Here is a 23,066-nt window from a genome sequence, read left to right as displayed (position 1 = left end):
CACACGAGTTGACGCAAAAAAATTTTTTAGACCGAATCAACGCCTGCGATGCACTGCTGAAATGGAACGAACTCGACCCATTTTTGAAGGAGATGGTGACTGGTGATGAAAAATGGATCACGTACGACAACCTAAAGCGAAAAAAGTCGTGGTCGAAGCGCGGTGAGCCGGCCCAAACCATTGTCAAGCCCGGATTGACGGCCAGGAAGGTTTTGCTGTGTGTTTGGTGGGATTGGAAGAGAATCATCCACTATGAGCTGCTCAACTATGGCCAGACCCTCAACTCGGTTCTCTACTTTGAACAGTTTGACCGTTTGAAGCAGGCGATTGACCAGAAGCGGCCAGAAATGATCAATAGGAATGGTGTTGTTTTCTACCAGGACAACGCTCGGGCTCACACATCTATGATGACTCGCCAGAAGCTACGGGAGCTCGGATGGGATGTCCTATTGCACCCACCGTATAGTCCGGATCTGGCTCCAAGTGATTATCATCTCTTCCGGTCCATGCAAAACGCTCTTGGTGATACTAAGTTGGCCTCAAGAGGCTTGCGAAAACTGGCTGTCTGATTTTTTTGCAAATAAGGTGGGGGGGGGGGGGGGTTTAAGAGGGGGATAATGAAGTTGCCTTCTAAATGGCAACAAGTAAGGATAATTTTAAGTATGTTAAATAAAGCGTCAAATTTCGATCAGAAATACGACATTTCTTTTTCTCCAACCCTATATTATGCATTCTTTTTTTCAGTTTGGTTCCCGTGAATGTTGTATGCAACACAAAATTGTGTGCAATAATTCGTTATATTAAATAAATTAGACATCCAGTTAATGTGTAGGAATACGTTGATGTATATGGTGAAATGGGTTAGTAAGTTGACTGCAATTTCATAGGAAATTACTTCAGAAAATTATTATTTCAGCGATACCAAGGTGATATTGTCATGGACCACAGTGCCAGTGTATGGGACGTGGAATAAAATCCGCAAACGAATATTATTTCACCGAAAAATTCCCAAAGACTAAGAATAATCAGTTTTATGATTTCATCTGCACTTTGCCTCAAAATATCACGAAATCGAATGTATTTTCAACATTTCTTTGTTTCTTTCCCATGAACTTCATATTCAATGTAATCAATGACGTCGTTTTTTGTTTACCGATCCAATATACTTCATCTACTATTCCATCCTGTTATGCGCCACACTGATATTCAATAATCATTTTGAGATAAAAAGTAGTCTTTGAACTACTGGACCGATTCAGATGATCGACATTCAAATTCAAGCCAATGAGCAAGTCTTCCTTTATAAGAAAAAAAATGAATAAATGGGAAGAATTTTGATTTTTCGCACCATCGATCAACTTTAAAAATCATAACTCAAAAACGACGAATTTTTTCTCTATTTTCTGGATATGTTATGTAAAAAACCTTAAGTTTTAAGAAAAAATGAAAAATAATTCCAAATGAATATATCAAATTTCGTGATTGTCCAAGCCACGTGGTATCAGTGGTAACAAACAACAATAATCGGATCATCGGAACCTGTACTGTATCATCACCAGAAGGACGGCACAAAGCACTCAGACCGATGGGATTTATTTACTTTTTTACTTAGGCCAACAGGCGAAGCAATAATATTCTGAGAGTGACAAATAAGGATAAACAAGGATAGACAAGGATAATAAACAAGAATGACGACTATTTAAACGACATTCACCTATCGATCGGAGTTCAATTCTGTTCCATTCGTTATTAAATGAGGTTTAAAATAAAAATACCGGGTTTCAACCCATTATTATATATCGCCCTTGATCCCGAGACTATAAAAAACCAATACATCAATAATTGCGGAAGCAAAATCCATTTCTTTCGCAAGCATAATATTTTCAAAGAAGACCAGCCCATTGATTTCAATTTGATATGTCGATCATCTGAATCGGATCAGTACTTCAAAAGTTATGAATTTTTGAAACAAATCGTAATGAATGTATTTTTTTGCCATCGCTCCCTTTTAACGCTCATTCGTTCGTCTCGTTGGACTCGCCCCTCTGGCTGAGTCTGCCGATTTGTCTCTATCCTGTGAGTGTGTACCGCTAGAGTATAAAACACGCGGACCCCAAAAAAATATCTTATTTTCTTTCAAACCGTAAACCCGTGTGGTTGTACGGCATCGGCATCGTGGACGTAACAAAGGAGGACAAGTTAAGGGAAAGGCAAAGTCTCACTCGAACCGTGCAAGTCTCCAGTTCCCTGTTGGTCGCATTCACTGATTGCTCCGCAAGGGTAATTAGGCCGAACGGATTGGTGCCGGAGCACCAGTATATAGGAGCACCAGCGATTATAGAGTTTCGGCCGTCGGAGTGCTCGAGTTGGCTTGCAAAGCTGCTCACGACAATCAGAAAACCCGCATCAAGAACAGAGCAGCTTCGGTTCGGCGCTCATCAAGGCAACAATTAGTTTCAGTGAGTGGCAAAGTGTTTCTCCGGCACGTCGCATCAAATGTAATTTACTGAACAACATGTCACAAGCTGGATGGGAAGAAATATTCCAACTGTGAAAGCTGTGGCGAGTGAGTCCTTGGTCCAGTTAAAAAGCATAATTTTGTAAACAATCGACGCTATATTCGAATGGAAGATTTGCTGTGAGGGACATTCGAATGTCATTTGAAATGTTATGAGAATTTCAATTATTTTTGCATGACAAAAACGTTGATTAAATTACAGAAAAATGATTTCTACAAATTATATTTTATACCTGTTGTCGCACTCAATGCGAAACTTCCATTGGAATCCTTTTGTTTATCCAATTTCATGATCAACGCGAATCAAACAATTAATTGAAGTTCCCCTCGATTTTATTTGACGTTTTGCATGCCGGACCAGTTAGAACGCGAATGTCGATAACAGGTCTTCCCTTTTCGCCCAGTTAGCGAATGTTTACTGTACTTGTTCAAATTGAATAGGATTTTTAAAAGAAATTTGATAGAGTAGGCACCTATGTGTAATTATAGTTATAAATTTGAAAAAAGTGGTATTTTTTGGGGCGCCATTTTCATAGTTTGCCAGGGGCGCTGTCTACTCTCACTACGCTGCTGTTTGGGACCTTTAATATTTCTGCTGTACCTCAACAACGTCAACCTGATTCTAGAAAGTAAGAAGCTTTCTTTTGCGGATGACTTCAATCTTTTTATGTACGTGGATAGTGATCCCCGATAATCGTTCGATTAATCGATTAATCGAATACTTCCTACAGAAATCGATTATTAATCGAACGAATACTGCACAACCAATAATCGAAGCGAACGAATAATTTACATCGATTAATCGATTCAAACCCAGAGCAAAAAAACCGTACAGCCGCTGCAGTTTTATCCTGAAAATCAATAATTATCTTTGACGCTCTCCTAAACTCCTAAAAGAAGTTCAATGTCGTCGATGCGAGATGAGCTTCGTTTACGAGTTTAGGGGAGCGTAAAAAATAATAATTGATTTTCAGGCGTAATGAACACTTTTTTGATTCCAGATGGCTTTCTAATAAATGAAAAATATTAGTCTAACTAATTATTTCTCTCAGTGTGACGATTAATCGATTAATCGATTATTTGGATCGATTAATCGTATCGAATAAGAAACTGCTCAAAAGTATTCGATTAGTGGATGAACGATTAATTTCAAAAATCGGGGATCACTATACGTGGAAAACTAAGAAGATGCCGCATTTCTCCAGAAACAGTTGACAATTGGTGTAAATCCAATCGTATGTCGCTCAACGCTTCAAAGTGCTCTGTCATCCCTTTCTCTCGGAAACGATCTACGATACGATTCAATTATGAGCTACATGGGTCTACTCTAATAACATCTACTAACATTAAGGACCTAGGAAATATTTTGGATTCAAAGTTAACGCTCCGAGAACATATTTCATACGTAGTTTCTAAAGCTACCAAAGCTCTCGGTTTTATATTTCGTATCACCAAACATTTTACCGACATACAATACCCCAAAGCTCTGTACTGTTCTCAGGTTCGCTCTATCTTTGAGTACTCATCCGTAGTTTGGGCTCCGTATCACGGGAACAGCATCGAGACAATTGAGTTGAATAAAAATGATTTGGTGTCCGTTCCTTACGATTTAACTTGAAAAGTCAGTATCAAGCTTGATGCGTCCAAGATGTGTGGAATAAAGGTGTGACCGTGTCGTCAATAAGTGCGCGAGGGGAAACGGTATAAATATACAGAGGACTGTGGAAAGGGATTTGACTGCAAATAGAGATGTCTAATTTTTTCGTTTATTCAATTGTCGATTAATTGTGGGGTCATTTTTAAATATTCGATTCATTCGAATAATTGTCTTTCAGTATTCGATTAATCGAGCAAATATTTATTTCTTGTAATCAAAAAGAACAGACATTCATGATAAAAAATATGATGGCATAATTCTAAAAATTACATTAAATATAATTTTGTAATAAACATGGTGCAGAATAATGGTTTTTGAATGAAATGGTATTTTAGTATATTGATAAATTTACCATTTCATGATTTTTTGAGGACGATTTAAAAAAAAGTACACAATGAGAATGATGTACAATATTATTATTGTACCAACATAAAATTTTTTCTGTTCAAAATTACCTGTTCTTTGAATGTTGAATGAAATAGCTGATTTGTTTGAATATTTCTGCTTGGTCCTTATAGCTACTAGTTCAAAAGAGGTACATTTATAGAATCATTGACCACTAGTATGGTATATTTTCCTCGGCACTCTGAATTTGAATACTACTATTTTAGAACGGGAGCTGAGACCACCTTCTTTAAGTCCGCATTTTACTCCTGCAGACCCTAAATTCTTCTTCCCAGTCTCCTCCACCACCAGGGAAACATTTTTATGGTTCAACCGTAAATGATTTAGCATATCCGAAGAATTTCGACGAAACACCATGACGGTTAACACTCCTATACTCGCGCATAGGTCTGAGAGACCAAGAAATCAATAATTCGTTCATTTCTCAGAAAACATCAACACTACGACATTGCGATTCTCTCTAGCTTCGTCATTCGTTGTTCATCATCGTTTAGCGTATCGTATAAGTTGGTACGAAGGAGACGTATGTCACTTTTTCACCACCTTCGGTCTGAGACACCGACGCGCGTACAGGAGTAACTATTTTGGACAAGTGACTTTTTTTTCCTATTTTAGAATATTGTTCAATGAAATGTATAAATTAATGCGTGGAATGGAATATTTATTAAATATAATGCATAATATCATTTTCGGACTATTATTATTTGATTTTAGTCCTTTTGTCACCGGATTGAACGGATTCATATATTATTCGTCGATATACTCGTCGTTAGATTCATACGTGCCAAAGTAAAGTACAAATGTTTGACATTCGTTTAGTTGTTCACTAAATATAATCACGCATATACACACTTGTGAAATAAATGCACTTGCGGAAGAATTGTAAACTGTAAATTATAAATTAATCGGTGGCTTATAGTTATTTTTACAGTTACAGCTTCGGGTTTTTTTTCTATAATATATGAGCTGAACAATATCGACGATAAAACAAATCGCAGGAAGTTCCTAGAAATCCTTTTATATCATCTTTTTATGCCCCATCAAAAACAGGCATTAAGTTTATGTTAACCAAGAACACAGAAACAAAGAATATTAAATATAGGAAAACTTGAAATCCCAGAAACCTTACAATCGAATAATTAACCGACGTCTCTAGCTGCAAAACGCGGGAAAAATTCCTCCATCACCGACCGACACCGAAAGTCGATTTTTTCTCTTGAGCTGAAACATATAAGATAGAGTATATTACAAACCTATCTTTAACCGTAAAAAACTTACCTTTCAACTTTCCAATGCTCTTATTCCCATCAAAACAATACCACACACAAAGAGCAAAAAAAAGATATTGCAAAATATTGCAGATTGTTTACATACAAAATCCAAGATGGCTGAAAGGCCTTTCTCATAAGTCGCGCTACCGTATTGTATCTATCGTGGATGCGTCTTAGTCTGCGTCAGGTTTATATTTTTTTTCTCCAAAATATATATTTTTATCAAGGCTCATATGGCGTTAGCCTGACGGGGCCGGAGTTCAATATTTTGACAGTTTTTCTTATTATCTATGTTAGTAATATGTAACCGATTACTCGCGGTCGGCTCGAGGTTAGTATTACAAGTGTTTTCGTAATTGGGATGTTGCTGTCTCCAATGCTCTGTACGTGTGCCCGACACGGGATACTTCCTATTGGGATGCAGCCGACCATTAATCAGCAACGCCCCCCTAGTATGTACCCCATATCTAGCGTGGTGCGTCTTCTCGACTCGAGAAATCCAGGATAGAATGGTCACTAGTCGGCGCAATCATCAGCTCGTGTAGAGTTGTCATGAGCGGTACAACCTTTGGCTCTTGTTGAATCATCAGTGGACTGCACAACCTTTGGCCCGTGTATCTGTAAAGAGTGTGTGTATGTATTGCCGCGACTAAGTAAAAGTTTATAGATCGGATAGGAGGGATATGAAACAGGGACACAACGAAGGAAACATCATTAAACGTTGACATCGGCGTTTCTGAGGAACAGGTATAGATGAAGCAGAAGATCAGGATCACGGCTACCTAAGATATCCCGGACGGGGATATCCGAAAAAAAAATCAGAAAAGAAATTATATACCACGAACATAGATCACGTACAGGAAAATGAGTTCTGTGGAAACTTTAGTGTCCGAAATTATCTAAATTGAAACATCAATTGTGAGTGGGCGATGATCACCGGGTTAGCTAATAATTATTAAGCGTTGCTCTTGGGGGTCTCCGTAGCCACATTGGTTGCGCGTTCGCTTAGTAAGCGATCGATCGTGAGTTCAAAACTCAGGACCCTCATTTGACCATCTTTGTGTTGTTACAGAATAGCTACGTCCACGCAACAATCATCAGCGATGGAGATCGATCCACGGTCGAAATAAGATCGATTCATCCATACAACTGCTCTGCTCTGCAAGACACATCGGGCTGCTGTTCTATAAATAACTCAACAATGATCAATCAACCGTCTCCGCTGTCCGGTCTAACTGGATAATGGAAGAACAGAACGAAAACTCTTACGCCTATATGGCAACTGTGTAAATGTGTACCATATGCAATGTTATAGAAGGGAATACTCTAACGCCGAAAACATGGCAACTGTGTAATGTGCTAATTATAGATATTATAAACATGTGACATGTACACGATTGAAATTCGGCTCTGTTACAGCCAAAATGCTAATGAGCCTGAAATAAACGAAAGGGATAAAAAAAAGCGTTGCTCGTTCGTTTTGACATTGACAGATCATTATAATGTCCTAAGGGTTCGTTCACACGAAGAAACAAATCTGTCAAGTTACCAAAAACACTTTACAATGATCCCATCCACATCCCATAGATTGGATCTTATTCACAGTATTGTTTCGCCCATAATCCCGGTCCAAAGCTGCAGTTTTCCAACTGCGGGCCGCACCGATTCTTACCAATTCTTCCTACAAAATTAGAAACATAAAATCAACTAGAAACTGCCGGGAACAGGAAAATCTTAGCCCAAGCTGTAATGCGTGTTCGTGTTGGAGGATGAATAGCCAACAATTACCAACGATTTCCAGCGAACTAAATGGATGGTAGTCTACCTTTCGGATATTATGGTCGAGTATAACCACTATTTAATTGTAAAAACTTATATTTTGATAAAGTTTTGATCTCGCGGTTTTATCAATAAACGTATCAATAAATTCAATATATCAATCAGCACTCATGAAATTTGTACTTTCAACCCCACATTTCTGTATCCTCCAATGTTCCAGACTGCGCATTCTGCAAGAAAAAAAGAAAGATGGTTCTATATTGTTGAGTGTACATTTCTGGTCACTGTGGTGTGCTATTGTGCTATTGTGTAAATAAATAAAAATAAATAAATGAACCCGTGTCAACTCAATTTTGTGAAAGGGATTGAAGAAATCAATAGTCTGTCGTTCTGCTTTTCTCTAAAATAAGATCAGACAATAGGGGGTCTTTTACGGACCAAATTTTTGTCAATCACTGATTGCCTGATTTCAATAAATATTGTGAACAAAGTCGATTTTTTCAGTGTTGCCGATAAAAATAAATAGCGTTGAATTTGTATTGAATTCAGAAATAGTGATTGTAATGAATATTGCGATATTTAGTTTAAGGGATATGTGAGCTAATTATATACAAGTTTATGTATGTATTTTTTCACAATGAAATAAAGTGAACGGCGATGTTTATATTTCGGAATATAATTTCCATTGCTTAGAAGAAATGGAAAGTCTCATCATTCACTATGCAGATGGGAGAGTTGTAAGCTCTAGCTCGTAAATATGAAAAAACAGGAAGTGGGTTATATCTATGGTATAACCGCAAGGATGACGTAGGACTATCGTTGATTTAGAGATCATTTGTATGAAGTTGAATCTGAATTCATTCTGAATGAATGAATATTTGGAGAACTTCGAAAACGAGAGCGTTACGTTGGAGGCACAAGGTTTTATGCATCCAATATTGGATACGGAAATATCCTACTGATGGGGAAGAATAATCTTCAGAAGCTATCCTGTTGATTGCGATTGATTGAAAAATCACAAAACCTAATGTATTTGGTCACAGTGTAACATGGATAGAAAACATTAAAATAAACTCTTTCATATGAATGTAATTTTAAATTCCCAGAGGAACTGGCAGATTATTTTCAGTAACGATTAGATATTTCCACATTTTCCTCGATACTGGAAGCCCACCAGTGGTTAATGCTAACTCGATAACCATCTGTTAATAGCACTTGATTGAAACATATTTAGTCACAGTGTTACATGGATAGAAAACATTCAAATAAACTCTTTCACATGAATGTATTTTTAAATTCCTAGAGGAACTGGCAGATTATTTTCCGGATCTTTCTCGATCCAAACGGAAAGAATTCCGTGCGTGTATGTGTGTGTGTAGCGGCTGCTTCGAGATCTTCCCGGGGAACCGTTTGTAGCATCACTCTGCTCCTGATGGATTCCCTTCTGGCCTAAGGTGCACAAACAGGCTCTTGGTGACACCGTTCATCCGCGCTTTCATGATAAATGAAGAGCTTCACCACAACAGCGACAACATGCTCCAATCGCTGTTCAATCAGAACTGAGTGGATTTCCGAGCGCCGCTCGCTTATATACCGATTGGTGATTTCAATAGCCTATTTTGAAAGCAAATTTAAGACTATTGAAACAAGTTTTTGGATCAGAAAGTAACAAGTATAGAACGCGTAGACATTTTATCTTTCGAATGAAGTGTTTATCATACCATTTCGTTCAGTTGTTTAGGAGCTATTAACACTCAAAATCTCGGTCTCCGGCGTAACGCTTTCGTTTTCGAAACTTTGATTTTACACCCCGGTATAGAAATGAAAGACGTAGTCCTACGTCAAAAGAGATGGTTGATACAATCCAGATTGTGTTTTGCTGATTATCAATCCCTTGTTACACTGCTGACATGTTGTTTCCTACTGTCTCATTTTGATGATGTAACCAGCTATATGGAACAACAAATTTTGTTTTGGAATGCTTTCGCTTCATCGACGATTTACTCATAGTCGAATTCAATATTTATGTCATCCACATTCTCAGTAAAATTAGATGAAGCTGAATTTCGATATGATTTCGATGCTGCATCACTGTCCATCAATTTCTGGGCTGAACATTCTTCTCACCGCTTTGATAGCAAGTCCATCAATCCAACAAGATGTTCTTGTGTATCGGCTGTGTACGAAGCATCCGGTACTAAGGGCATGTATTGCGAAAGAGTGACAATTTTCAAGTTGTTCCTGAATTGCAATGGAGTTGAGCGCCGTTGTTTTGCATGAATCAACGAGAAAAGACTCTCCAGATAATCTTTAAAAAATTCGAATTTTTATAATATTTGGCAACTCTGGAATTTGCATGTCATGGCTTCGTTTTTGGGCGACGATGAAGAGTAGAAGCAGAGAAGAGAAATGGAACTTGAGAGAAAAAAGTGGCAACGATTTGTGGCAAGAAAATGTAAACAGTGAAAAAATTGACAGATGGTTTACGCTCTAAAAATTGAACATAATGTTAAGATGTCTCTAAAAGCGTGGGAGACATCATATATAAGGTGGGAGGTTCGTATACAATGTTATTAATGTTAGCATCATCATGATAAGCACGGCGAATGGGATAGAAATTACGAACTCAAAATTGAATAAAATATACATATAGACGCTGAAACGCTGTGGACAAATATTATAATGCATTTTTATCGGTTTATGTATAATGCATTATCAAAATAAACCCATATGTATTGTAATCATAACTTGCTGTGCTATTCATAACAACATTCATGGTCGTATTTCACCAATGATGACAAATGTGTCATTTACGAATGAAGCTTCGCCATAGAAACTGAACATTGAATTAAAAAATTAAAATGTGGTAAGAGCATCAGTTGAAATATTTTAAAGCATTCTAATCGGAATAAATTGAATGATACAATAATTATACGACTAAATAATGTAGGTACGCTTAAAAAACAACATAAAAATATGATTCTTGAATAAATTTCTTTTTTTTCAGTTTCGAACACACCCCGTAAAAAGCCATTTTTATTGACGTAGGACTACGTCTAACCGGAAGATATAGGGGGTGAAATGAAAATCTAGGCACTGAACAAGTAGGAAAAAAAGCAAGATTTGGAACGCTTATAACTCGAGCATTTCTCAATAGATCGCAAAGGTTTTTGCATCAATTGATAGGAAATATATCTACGCATCTATCATAACGAATAACATTTCATTTTTCTTGAGATAAATAATTGAATAATTGTGAAATATCAAGCATTGTCCAAATGCACTATGTGCCCATTTTTGATTGGTCCATTTTGTGCTCCTCAAATCTTACCGACCAAAACGGTCAACCAGAGCAGCAGCGAAATAGAATGAAGCACGATTGGAAATGAAAAAGAAAAAATGAACGAAACATTGGTCGCAGTCTCACACATGCGTAATTCTCGAGCCAGCCAGTCAGCTTAAAAATCCCCGCTCCGCTGCCGTAACGATCATTCTTTGTGTGGACACCGACTGGACAACATCGTTGCTGGACGAGGGATCGAGTGCCTTTCTCAAGGCAAGAGGGCGGAGGTGGTAGCGCTGGAGTAGAGTAGAGTAGAGTTTTCAAAGGGCCTTTCTTAAGGCTAGAGACGAATGAACTGCAAAAGTTTAAAGTCTCTATAATACAATACCTTCCTTCCTTCCGTAACGATCATTCTCATTCAAACCGTACACCACATCGGTTCGCATCACAACACATCAACAAACCAACCCAAGCAGCCATGTCTGGACATGGTAAAGGAGGAAAAGTGAAGGGAAAGGCAAAATCCCGCTTGAACCGTGTTGATCTGGAGTTCCCCGCAAGGGTAGCTAGGCCGAGCGCGTTAGTACCAGTGCGCCAGTCCACCTAGCCGGCGTTATATAGTTTCGGCCGCCGAAGTGATCGAATTAGCTGGCAAAGCTGCTCGCGACGATAAGAAAACCCGCATTCAGACCAGAACACATTCGGTTCGGTGGACATCAAGACAACAGGCAGTTGCAGCGAGTGGCGAGTGGCAAACGCAATCGCAAAACGGCATCAGGTAGCAGAAGAAAAAAGTTTGTTCTTTATACAATCTGCTTTGGTGGCAAATCCAGAACAAGGCGGCATCGAGGGCGTTCGAAATGGTTTTTTTCAAAACCACGAGTACTAAGTTTTCTAAATTGGAACCATTCCATAAAACACGGCGCTTATCAGGGCCATTAAACCTTTCAAAAAAGAGTTTACGAAATACAGTTCAATGCATTCTAAAATAATATCCAAAATAATAATAAAACACAAATTGATTTTTTTATAACTTTGTATAGTCCTACGTCACTCCGGTTATGTCCCCGACATTACCCACCCGTCTTTTTTTTTTTCAAATACCCTCTGTTGGTATTGTATCTAGAATTTACAAGGTAATGAAACGTTAACGTCAATTAGTTTCTAGTAATCAGCTTTTTAGTTGCAGGGAAAATGAACACCAAACTATATTTTTTTAAGTACTATATGCCAAACCGACATAGTGGTTCTCAGATTTTCGTGTAAATTGGTAGTTTTGTTCCTTATCGTTAAATATCAGATCTCATTCCATTTTAGGGTGGTTCGAAAAATCTAGTTTTTCCCCTTTCTTTCCAAAAATATTTTTTTTCAAAAATTCATATCTTTTGAACTACTAAACCGATTCAGATGATCGACATATTAAATTGGACAGTTAGCTAGTTTTTTTTTTGAAAAAAATACTATACCGCAAAAAAAAATTTGTTGTTAATTATTGATCGTGATTGTTCATAGTTTTCATCGGAGGGCGCTATATTTTTTTTATATTAATTCTCGAAAGCTGAGGATTTTTTAGATAACATATCCAAAAATGTGTTCTTCGTTTTTAAATTATGATTTTTCAAATTTAACCGATGGTTCAAAAAATCATTTTTCTCCTTTTTTCCAAAAATGACGTTTTTTAACAAATCATAACTTTGGTCTACTGAACCGATTTAGATAATCGATATTGTTAATTTAAGTCAATAATTTCACACTTGCAAAAAAATCTAGGCTTTAATTTGTTATATCGATCATCTGAATCGCTCTAGCAATTCAAATGTTATGAATTTTTGAGAATAGGAAAAAGGGGAAGAAATAAATATTCCGAACTATCGGTTAACTTTAAAAAACCTCGAAAAAGAAAAAAGAACATATCCAATTTTTTAGTAAAAAATGTAAATTTGTAAAAAAAGCTCAGTTTTCAAGAAAAAATATAGAAAAATATAGCGCCGTTGGTTCCGAAACCATGTAAACTATAAAAACGGATACAATCAAGAATTACGGAAACAAAATTCAAATTTCTTACAAGTTTGATATTCTTTCAACAAAGACTAGCCCAATTAACTTCAATTTGATGTATCGATCAGCTGAATCGGCTATGTGGTTCAACAGTTATGAGTTTTTGATAAAAGTCATTTTTGGCAAAAAGTGAAAGAAATCGAATCACCCAAAAAAAAATACAGGTTCAATGTTTTACCATAACGAAAACAAGCTACCAATTTTCACGAAAATCTGAAAACCACTATATCAGTTTGGTATGGAATGGCTGAAGTAATACTGCAATAGTTCACAAATTTCAAAGTTCGCGTTTTTCATGTCTTTTAGTGCGGCCATAAGAATAATTAGGATTACTGCATTTGGATTGATGCTAGAAAATATCATTAACTTCCTTGAATAGTGGATGTGATATAATTCACTTTATATATATGTATATATATGATTAAATATTTTCAAACGAATTCATTTGTCAAACAAACTGCAAAACTAAATACTTTTATACTGTGCCTTCATTTTTTGAGTTTAACGTTCAAAGACCCTTCTATAAAAATGGCATTGGAACAACAGAGTAAAAGTGACATACAATTATGACGGATAATTGATTTTTGGTCCAACTGGTGAACCGCCAACTAAAAGGCACTCCAACTAAAAAAGCGCCAATAAGCAAATGGTAGTGAAAAAATTGTGAAAAATATATAAAAAATATACAATCGAAGACTCTTTTTGTCGTTTATGAGTTTGGTTTATTTAATTTACTACTAGGCATGTTTGCGGATGATTGGAAAGATATGATATGTTGGTTTGAAGGTAAAAATTGGAAAAAAAATATAAAATTCATGTGAATGGAGAAGACTTTTGTGTACAGCACATGCCACTGGGGCCTTTAAGTAAGATTTCTTCCAAAACGTCATAACTTTACAACCATCGAGGCGATTTCAAAAATCGTCATATCAAATGAAATCTTATTCTTCTATAAATCAACTTCATTTCTCCTTCAAATTTTGATAAAATTGCACTGAATAGTTAAAGAAGGGCAATATTAATATTTGAATAAACTTATGTAATTATAAACATGTTTATAGAAACTTTCCAATCTTATCATTCTTCATTAAAGACCTTGCGTCAAGACAGCTAGAAATCCATACACTCTCAAATCAAGTGTGCCTGAAAAAAATATATTCTTCACGTAAACAAGCGATGAAAATCTGGACACTTTTTAATCAGTGAATTGTATGGAGTTCCACTGCTGTGGTAGAAGCCCGAGATGGAAAATGAAAGGTGGGAAGATTTTTTAAATCTGTGACGTCACAGATTTTGTTTATGTATGTTACTTTTCTTATAATAGTTCACTACATAGGAAAAGTTTTGTTACTAAAAGTAAAAATAAGCAAATGAAATGAACGAACTAGTTTTTTTTTCCTAAATCAATGTTAGCGTTCAAAATCATAAGGGCCCGACATTTTAACAGAAACTGAAATTTCAGTATTTTTGAAGTGTTCTAAATTTAATTTCAATTCAATTTTACTTCTCGTTACGTCGACCAAAAACGAACAAAGTCATAGTCACACAATCTTTTGTTCCTTTGACGGATAAACATTTGACAGTGCATGGGAAAAAAGTTGCAAGTTTTTTTCATGTAGAATGAACTTGAAAAATAAATTCAATTGACTCCGTATGACTTAGATTGAGACGAAAAGTTTTCCGCTTGCGTCTTAATTTTAGACGACTGAAGTTTTCAGCACCTTAATTGTGAAAAAAAATAATTACAATTGCTGACAAAAATCAAACTTCCATGAAGTTGCTCTAGAATCCAAACATAGTAGACATTAGAATACTATTTCTGAAATCAAAGAAAAAAATAAACATTTTAGTTCGTAATATGTTCTGTTTGTTTCATAATGCGAAAAATATGATTTGGAAATCTGTAATTAGCTTCTGTATATCCTCTTTCAACGTTATTCGTTGACACATTCAATTTTGTACCATTTGAGTAACTGACTGGTATGCCTGGTATGTGAACCTCCTATCTTCCTGGCTACTAACACAATCAAAGTTCAACACAACCAAAACCTTCCCACTTGAATCTTCCCACCTTCTATTTTTCATCTCGGTAGAAGCCAGTTGTCTGATCTCATCTTAAGGCTGATTTAGACGATGCCAGTCAGCGCTCTAGTTGAAGTATCTTTCGGGACCACGAATGCAACAAACCTTTTTTTGACACACTGTGCTGGAATAAAAGGAGTACCAGTCAGAACGTTCTATACTTATCTAAATGTTTTAGGTTTAAATAAATAAGAAAGGGCAAAATCTAGACTGTAAGGCGCGTGAGGAAAAATATCTCACCCATTTTTTTTAAACAACAATAACGGTATGTTTTGGTCGTTTAAGTGCGATTCACATACAACATCCACGTCACGTTAATTTACAGCATACGTTCAATGAAAACGACCGATAGGATTTGTAGACAAGAATAATTTACGAAGACGGACGGTTGGGTTTTTGTCTGGAATCGGTGTCTCGGTTTTTGTTTTGATTTTGGTTTCATTTTTTATGCCAACATATCTCCCAGTTCCAAATTTCTCATTCAAAATCATTCGCGACTAGCTGAGAAAAACAGTTTTTATAGTATTATTGTTGAAGAAGAGTCGGGACTTCAGGTTTTAAGCATTTAAATCATTGAATTTTTCAAAATTTAGAACTGATTCTAGGCATGCTGATTCGAAAGAAGGCATTGCAACTGTTGTAGATGGCGTCACTAGTACTAGTACAATAGATAGAGTTCCACCAATAGAGAGTGCTGCCATGGTGCCTTGAACATTTGACTTTGAAGTTGATGTTTCTGATTAAAGTGCGCTACACATACTGCGTCAACATCACCGTCCCGTCAACTATTCTCTAGAACTTTTTTGCCGACGTCAAAGTTGTCGTTGATGGTGTATGTGAATGCTACCATACGATTTCCATGGAATAATATTTGATGTTTCATTGCATTACGTTGACTTTACGGTGACGGGACGTTGTATGTATAGCGCACTTATTTATAATAAAGCATCGGAATTCGGACGCTTAAGCGCTTACGATAATAGCTTCAACTTATAAAAAAGTATAACCATATCATGAAAAATTACCGTTCCTATAAAATTAGAAGACATTCATGTAAGTTATGAATCACAGAATTCCACAAAATCATGAAATATTTGTTTTTTTAAGTTTGAACATATTTTTAATTGTATCGTGAATCCGTAAAATCCGAACACTTTTTTTTTAATCATAATTTGAATTCCGGCTTTCAAACGAAAAGGATTGACTAGTAGAACACAGTTATTTATGAAAAATGCAAATCCAAAATTTTAAAAATTGTTGAACGGTTTTATTGGAGAGCTATATACTAATGATACAGATAATGTACTAAACAGCTAGAAAATAAATTAAATAAAAAACTTTTCAAGTTAAACGGTTTCATTGTGATTAAACATAATAATAATACAGATAATGTACTAAAAGCTTGAAAATAACCAGATAAGCAGCAGTTAGTAGCTATCACACCCCTCCCTCCATTCTCCAAGGGCATTGAAACTAAAATAAAATCGTGGGGCATATGATGAAACAACTAACTGTGGATAACGGAAATCCGACGTGCCCCATTTTGGATTTGCATTTTTCATAAAAAGATGTGTTCTACTGATCAAGCCCTTTCTTTAATATGTAATCCGTCATTTTGTAGCCGTCGTCATCTTAGATTTACGTTTTTCATCAATAACTTTATTTAATAGTCACATCCTTTCATTTGATATCCATATCGATGGGATTTTGAAAAAAAAAATGTATCACCAATTTGTGGTGGTGGCCATTTTGGATTTGCATTATTCATAAATAACTATGTTCTACTAGTCAAGCCCTTCCATAGAAAATATGTAATCTGCCATTTTCTAGCGCCCGCTATCTTGAATTTACATTTTTCATCAATAACTATATGCTACTAGTCAAGCCCTTTCATTTGATACCCATATTGATAGGGTTATGAAAAAAATATATATGGCGTTATTTTGTGGTGGCGATCATTTTGGTTTTTTTTTGTTCTTTATTATAGAGAACTTTCAGCCGTAGGCTGGTTCGTCCACTTGGAGCGGTCCGGAGAAGTAAGAGCAGTGGGGAAATATACTGTGGTCAGATGAGACGAAGATAAACCTCATCGGTTCGGACGGAAAAACCATTGCGTCCATCGCCCAAGGGATGTTAGGTTGCCACACGCGGAGTTGGAGATGCCTCTGAAATGGCAGTTCATGCAGGATAACGATCCGAAGCAACACCACCAAGACCGTCAAAAAGTGGTTCCAGGATAACAAAGTCATGACGTCATTGGGTGGCCAGCGCAGTCACCGGATCTGAACCCTATACAGAATCTATGAGAGACTGTGGGATAGAATTCAAGCTTGTTGGTACGCCAACATGTGGAATAAATGCCGAACCGGGTGCGTGAAGTGATGCGTAACAATTACATGACTAAGTACTAACCCTAGAAGCTTTTCACGGTATGAATTTTCTTGTTTTTATTTTTTTTCACCATGAATTTTAAAACCAGTCTTAATTTTTGTCGCGCCTCAGCTGGTTACGCGATCCGTAGAACGCCCTGTTTGCAGCCGCTATCCGTCTCTTGATTTCACGGCTCATCTCGTTGTCACATGTCACTAATGTACCCAGGTAAATAAATTCGTCGACTACTTCAAAAATATCCTCATTAGAGTGCCAATGGATGTATGGGCAAAAAGGACCTTCGAATTTTCAAAGGGAGCTTGAATAAAAATGTTGATTCCCACGAAAAACTACCCTTTGCAAAATATCAACTCAATCGAACTTCATTTACTAGTGTCGCACAACCGTAAAAGTTTGAGTTTTTTGAAAACCCAGGGGGTAGTAAAGGAAATCGGGGTTATCGAAAAAAATGTTGATGCCAAATGTCGTAAAATTGCATGAAACGTCGAGATCTACTGTCATCTCGAACATTTTTTTTTGTAATAAATAAAAATCGACACTTTGGGCATAGTTGTTTTTTCGGAATACGAGGCAAAACGTATGGTATGGCCAATGAAAATCATCATATCGATTTGTCATACGGGACTTCCTGCAAAATGTTGATTTGCACGATAAAATACCCTATGCAAAATATTAGCTCATTCGGGCTTCAGAGTTGGATTGAGGAGAGTTATGCCGCGATAATTGCTATAGTCAAGGCGGTGACCCTTTTTATATATCGGGCAAAGGAGTCCTTCCAACCAGACCGCAGGTAGTTCTTCATCGGACGATATCCTCTGGATAATTCAATACATAAAACAAAGTAGTTACTCGCCCCGACTTTTAGTATCTCGGCAGGTATGCCGTCCTTCCCAGTTGCTTTGCCGTTCTTCAGCTCTTTCACTGCTTTCCTCACTTCATCTATCTCAATCCTATTCCTTTCGACAACTCCATCTTCAGCACTCAACAACTCATCAAAATTTTGCTGCCAACGCCTGGGCACCTCCGATTTATCGGTAATTAGGTTGATCCCTGTCGTTGATCATTACAGGGGTTGGCACGGTCCGCGGTCCCTGTTACCGTTTATTGTTTTATAAAAGCTCCTCGCGTCGTGCCTGGAGAAGCAATCCTCCGCCCCGCAAGAATTCGTTCCCCATGCTGACGTTTCTTCCTGCGATGGAATCTCTTTTTAGCAGCCCTAGCATCACGACATCTTCCTCTGTTCTGACGTATCACAGTTGTAGCTAGCATGTAAGCTCTGGCTCGGTTCTTCTCGTCTGTCGCTCATTGGCACTCCGCATCAAACCACTCATTGGGCGTAGGTGCCACTGTTGAGCCCAACACTTCTCGCGCTGTACTGCTGATTATACCATGGATATGCCTCAACTGTTCATTCAGGTCTCCTCTAAATTTCTCATCCATCCGCTCATCAAGTTGTTTAAAAGGAAATACATTGTGTATCAATATAAGTTACATTTCCGTGTTCATAGCGTTTTGTGAAAAAATGTCGGTCATTATAACCGAGCATAATTTATTAGAAATGGATCATAATAGGTGACATGTCACTGTGAATGGAGGCATTATATCCGACTTTTTTTACAAAGAGTTTCAAATGAAACCAAACTTCGTTGTGTAATAATGTCATTATAATTGGTTGATCAATATAAACGGTCATAGTCATAGCAAACGGATTCTACTGTATTGACTCATTTTTTCTTATTTTGTAACCGAGTTTCGGTATGTGGAACACCGACCATATGGTTTAAACATTCGGTTTTGTATTGCTCTATCATGTGTAACTAGTAACGGCACTGACCAGACAGATCATTTAAAAAAACGTTGTTAACATACAACCATTCAAACAAACGAAAAAAAACAAGACAGATCTTACCTGTTCAATTTCCGGTTGACTATCAACTATTTCTACATCAGATGAGCTCACAGTTTGCAACTGTGCCAACCGTTGAGTTATGGCGAGAGTGCCGCTTTCACATACTTCAATAGTGGATGAAATTGGTTCTGAAATTCCAGAGTTATCTAACAGTAGTTAATGTGATCTAGTTATGTAAATCATACCTCCAAAAACAGTTCCATTCGCTGTACGCAGAAACCATCTAGATACAAACGAACCTAAAGTAGCTGGACTAACAAGATCAACTGTTAATGTCGCCGTATCATTTGGTGATAACGCAGGCATAAAATATTTCCTACTATCTTCTTCATTTTTCATGTACACACCATCGGGCCAACTCGATTCCCCGTTGTTTTGTAAAAGCCAACATAACTGGAAACTGTGGAAGAAAACAAAAAGTTCACATTCAATCATACTCTATGGATAATGGATGTTCATCTCGTACTCTGTAGATATTTTAATGATCCTAGGTGTTTTTGCATATCATCAGCAGCCATCCAGACATTACGTTATACATAAATAAATAATACCATCGGAAAATTTCATTTTTCTCACTTTATAGGAAATTGATGATCTACTGTATAAAAAAATAATTTGTTTCCCACCAACATGTAGCATTTGCTACAAATCGAAATTCTGTTTCGCATATAGTTACTCAAAAGTTTATTTACATCATAAATATTTGTTGAAAAGAGGCACACTTACGGAGTATTCGGGGTGACTTTCTCGTCTTTTCCAATAGTGAGGTCATTCAAAACTTTCATTGAAGGAACTCGCGAGAATGCCATGAAATCGAAGTAACATCCTACAGCGGTTTGTAGATTCCTACAAAGAAATAAAATAATGTATTTTCCGCGAGCAAAAAAGCGAATCAAATTTTTTCGTGTTCAAAACAGAGTTGGTTTAGCAGTTATTATATTTCACTCTCAAGCGTGTTTACCAGTTACTCATATCCAGGAAAAATGTTGCTGTAGAATAATTCAGATTCTCTCCTATTGTTTGGAACTGCTTAATAAGATCTTCCTTGTCAGTAGTCACCATTGCTAGAATGTTGAGATATATTACAAAGTAAATCATATAATTCAATTACTATTGAAAACATCAATGTCCTCACAACTGAATTGTGTTAAAAAGTTTTGTTCGATATCATCCATGCTCTGGTTGTCCTCCATTTTCGATGAATGATTCCTTTGTTGCGATGTGATTAATCCTTTATTTTATATGACAACAATAACTCTTGACGCAGTTACACAGCTTGCGAAACAATCGAATCAGCAAAACTCTATTGATCACGAACCATTTCTTTAGTATTTTCAAGAAATCGACAGATATATGTTTTTAATGTTCTCGTGGATGTTATCATGTATCCATCGCAAACGTCGAAAATGACACACAATAATAAAAACAAAGCCACCGAAAGTGTTGCAAAAGTTATCGATGTCGATTTTCTATACACAGTAATGTGAAATGTTTTGTTTCATTTTTTTAAATTGTGACTGAAATGTAGTGTAGTTAATTTACGTATTACGTATTAACGCCACCGGAGCGCAGTTTTTATTATGATTTTATTTTTTCGTAGTTAAATTTATTCTGAGGAAAGTAAAAGGAGTGAACAGTGAAGCTTCCGTCGGTGGGTCGGAAAACTAAAATAATGATAAAATTGCTCCGGTGGTTAATACTTGTTCTATATCACCAAAAAAATGGGTCTATGATATAACTGCAAGGATGACGTGGGACCACCTTTGGCTTAGTAATCATTTGTTTGTATTGATTAAATTATTGATAGAATGAAACAATTTTCGAAATCAATTGAATTAAACATATTTACTGTGTAAGTAAAAAAAATGAACAAACGCCATGTAATGTAAGGCACCTTGGTTTTGATGTCTGTATTAGGGAACACATTTCGGTGGGAACAAAAGTTTCCCCAACCTGCATGTATTTGCAAAGCCAATTTCCTCAGGTACCTTGGTTTTCATGGCTATGTTAGGGAACACATGCGAGTGGGAACAAAAATTCCCCCAACTTACATGTATTAGCCCCGCCGCACATGCCCACACTCGCACTCGTTCACGACACTGCGCCAATGTCACATTGACATTGGTGGGCACGTGTGTGTCCGCAATTCGTTTCACGAGTCGTACATCAGTCAGTGAAGCAAGATGGACGCGATTGATATAAGTTCAGAATCCGACAGTGATAACGAGTTTTCAAATAGATTATTGTTAATAAGGAAATCATCCGAAAAAAAAATATGGAAGAGCTCTTACCTGTCCAAAAGGAAAACACATGGAGAATTCAATTTGACTTCTGAGTTTTCAGATGAAAAATTTAAAAATTATTTTAGAATGACTAGGAACGATTTTAAGGAAGTACATGCGATGATTGCTACAGATTTAGAAGATCAAGGATATGGTGGTCATGAACGAATTAGTACTGAAGAAAAATTGGCCGTTTTCTTAAGGTAAGTTTATTATGTAGGTAAACGGTTACAAAATTAAGTGGAACTATTTAAAGCACCATAATAATTTATAAATTTAATTTAAATAGTTTGAAACGTATTTCCAGAATTGTTGAGTTCATTACCCTGAATGACTATAATATTTGGTGTCAATGGTGTCCCACTTTCCTGAGGCTGTTGTTGTATAGGAGGAAGCATACGATATGTTTCTGCATCAAAATGTGGCTGTTCTGCAGGTGAAGGCGTATATGATGAATAATATGATCCTACATCACTAACATGTGAATAGGAAGAATGTGGACGAGGCGGATATTCTACCAAGTATTTAGATTCTTCTTGGGACACCAATGAAAATACGTTTGTTTTGGTATTGTGTTGAGCCAGTGGCGGCAATCTTTTTGTGGTCTCGTATATACTCATAAAAAAATGAAAAAGTGGATCATGTTTAACATTGCTTATGGTGAAATCATTACTGGTGTTAGCAATTAAGCGCTCCCGTTGTTGCTGTCTTTTAGCTGCTCTACGTTCATGGTCCTCAATCGATTTAGCTAGTAAGTTATTTAAAGTGTTCTTTTTTCGTCGTCTTTTACTTCCTTCATCAGCTGATGTACCAGGAGATGGTGATTCAGGGTTTTCAATAGTTTCTTCAACTACTGATTCATGAATATCCGTATCATCAACATTTTTTTGAATGTCATTTTCTGTAGTATTTGAGTTACCATGAGATGATTCGTCATTTAGTATGTCTTCAGTAAAATTTGTGTTACTTGGCCTATTTGCCATATGCGGGATTCAAAATGCCATATTTTTTTAGAAAGCGCCATGGCTTTATATTAACAGCCCCTGATCCACTTTTCGGTTTAGAAATTTTCTGCCGACGAAGCGCATCTCGGTGATTGTTTCTCAGTTTTTCCCAACATTTCTTGGCTTCACTTCCTGCAATAAAATTAGTCATCATTAACAAGCACGACGATCATTCTTCGCCGATTGCCCGTAGTAACCAGACGAAGGAAAGTCGCGTCCAAGTTCCGTTATCGGTTACAGCGTGATTGTTGTTTTTTTGCCGCTGAAGAGTTCATTTCGCTATCTGGATAGTGAGTGAAGTGCCCTGCCTGCAAGTGGATAGAGGCTTTCATCCTCGGAAAGCCAAGCATTGGTTTTTGTTTTGTCGCTGCTTCGCCGACATTGGAGATTTCGCCGAGTCATCGTGCCAACAGTGACAGTGCGGGTA

At 36.9% G+C, this 23,066-nt stretch overlaps 1 protein-coding gene across 2 annotated transcripts; it reads right to left on the bottom strand.

Moving 5' to 3' along the window:
* Positions 1–7,708: 7,708 nt before the first annotated feature.
* Positions 7,709–20,781, bottom strand: LOC129762969 (protein ILRUN). 2 transcript variants are annotated; one of them, XM_055761609.1, is made up of 7 exons: positions 20,489–20,781; positions 20,315–20,417; positions 20,080–20,199; positions 19,820–19,840; positions 19,539–19,753; positions 19,354–19,481; positions 7,709–7,860 (listed from the first exon to the last, which is right to left on the bottom strand). In XM_055761609.1, the coding sequence occupies exons 1-7, from the start codon at positions 20,544–20,546 to the stop codon at positions 7,816–7,818; spliced, it is 690 nt and encodes a 229-aa protein (XP_055617584.1). In that variant the 5' UTR covers positions 20,547–20,781; the 3' UTR covers positions 7,709–7,815. The 2 variants fall into 2 exon arrangements, with proteins under 2 accessions (XP_055617584.1, XP_055617585.1); XM_055761610.1 differs by lacking the exon at positions 19,820–19,840 and having other exon boundaries at positions 20,489–20,779.
* Between the last annotated feature and the right edge of the window lie 2,285 nt (positions 20,782–23,066).

Source organism: Toxorhynchites rutilus, chromosome 1 (genome assembly GCF_029784135.1).
Source record: "Toxorhynchites rutilus septentrionalis strain SRP chromosome 1, ASM2978413v1, whole genome shotgun sequence".
In the NCBI taxonomy this organism is placed as follows: Eukaryota; Metazoa; Arthropoda; class Insecta; order Diptera; family Culicidae; genus Toxorhynchites; species Toxorhynchites rutilus.
The sequence above is the reverse complement of the archived record's forward strand: the minus strand, read 5'-3'. Positions and strand labels throughout refer to the sequence as shown.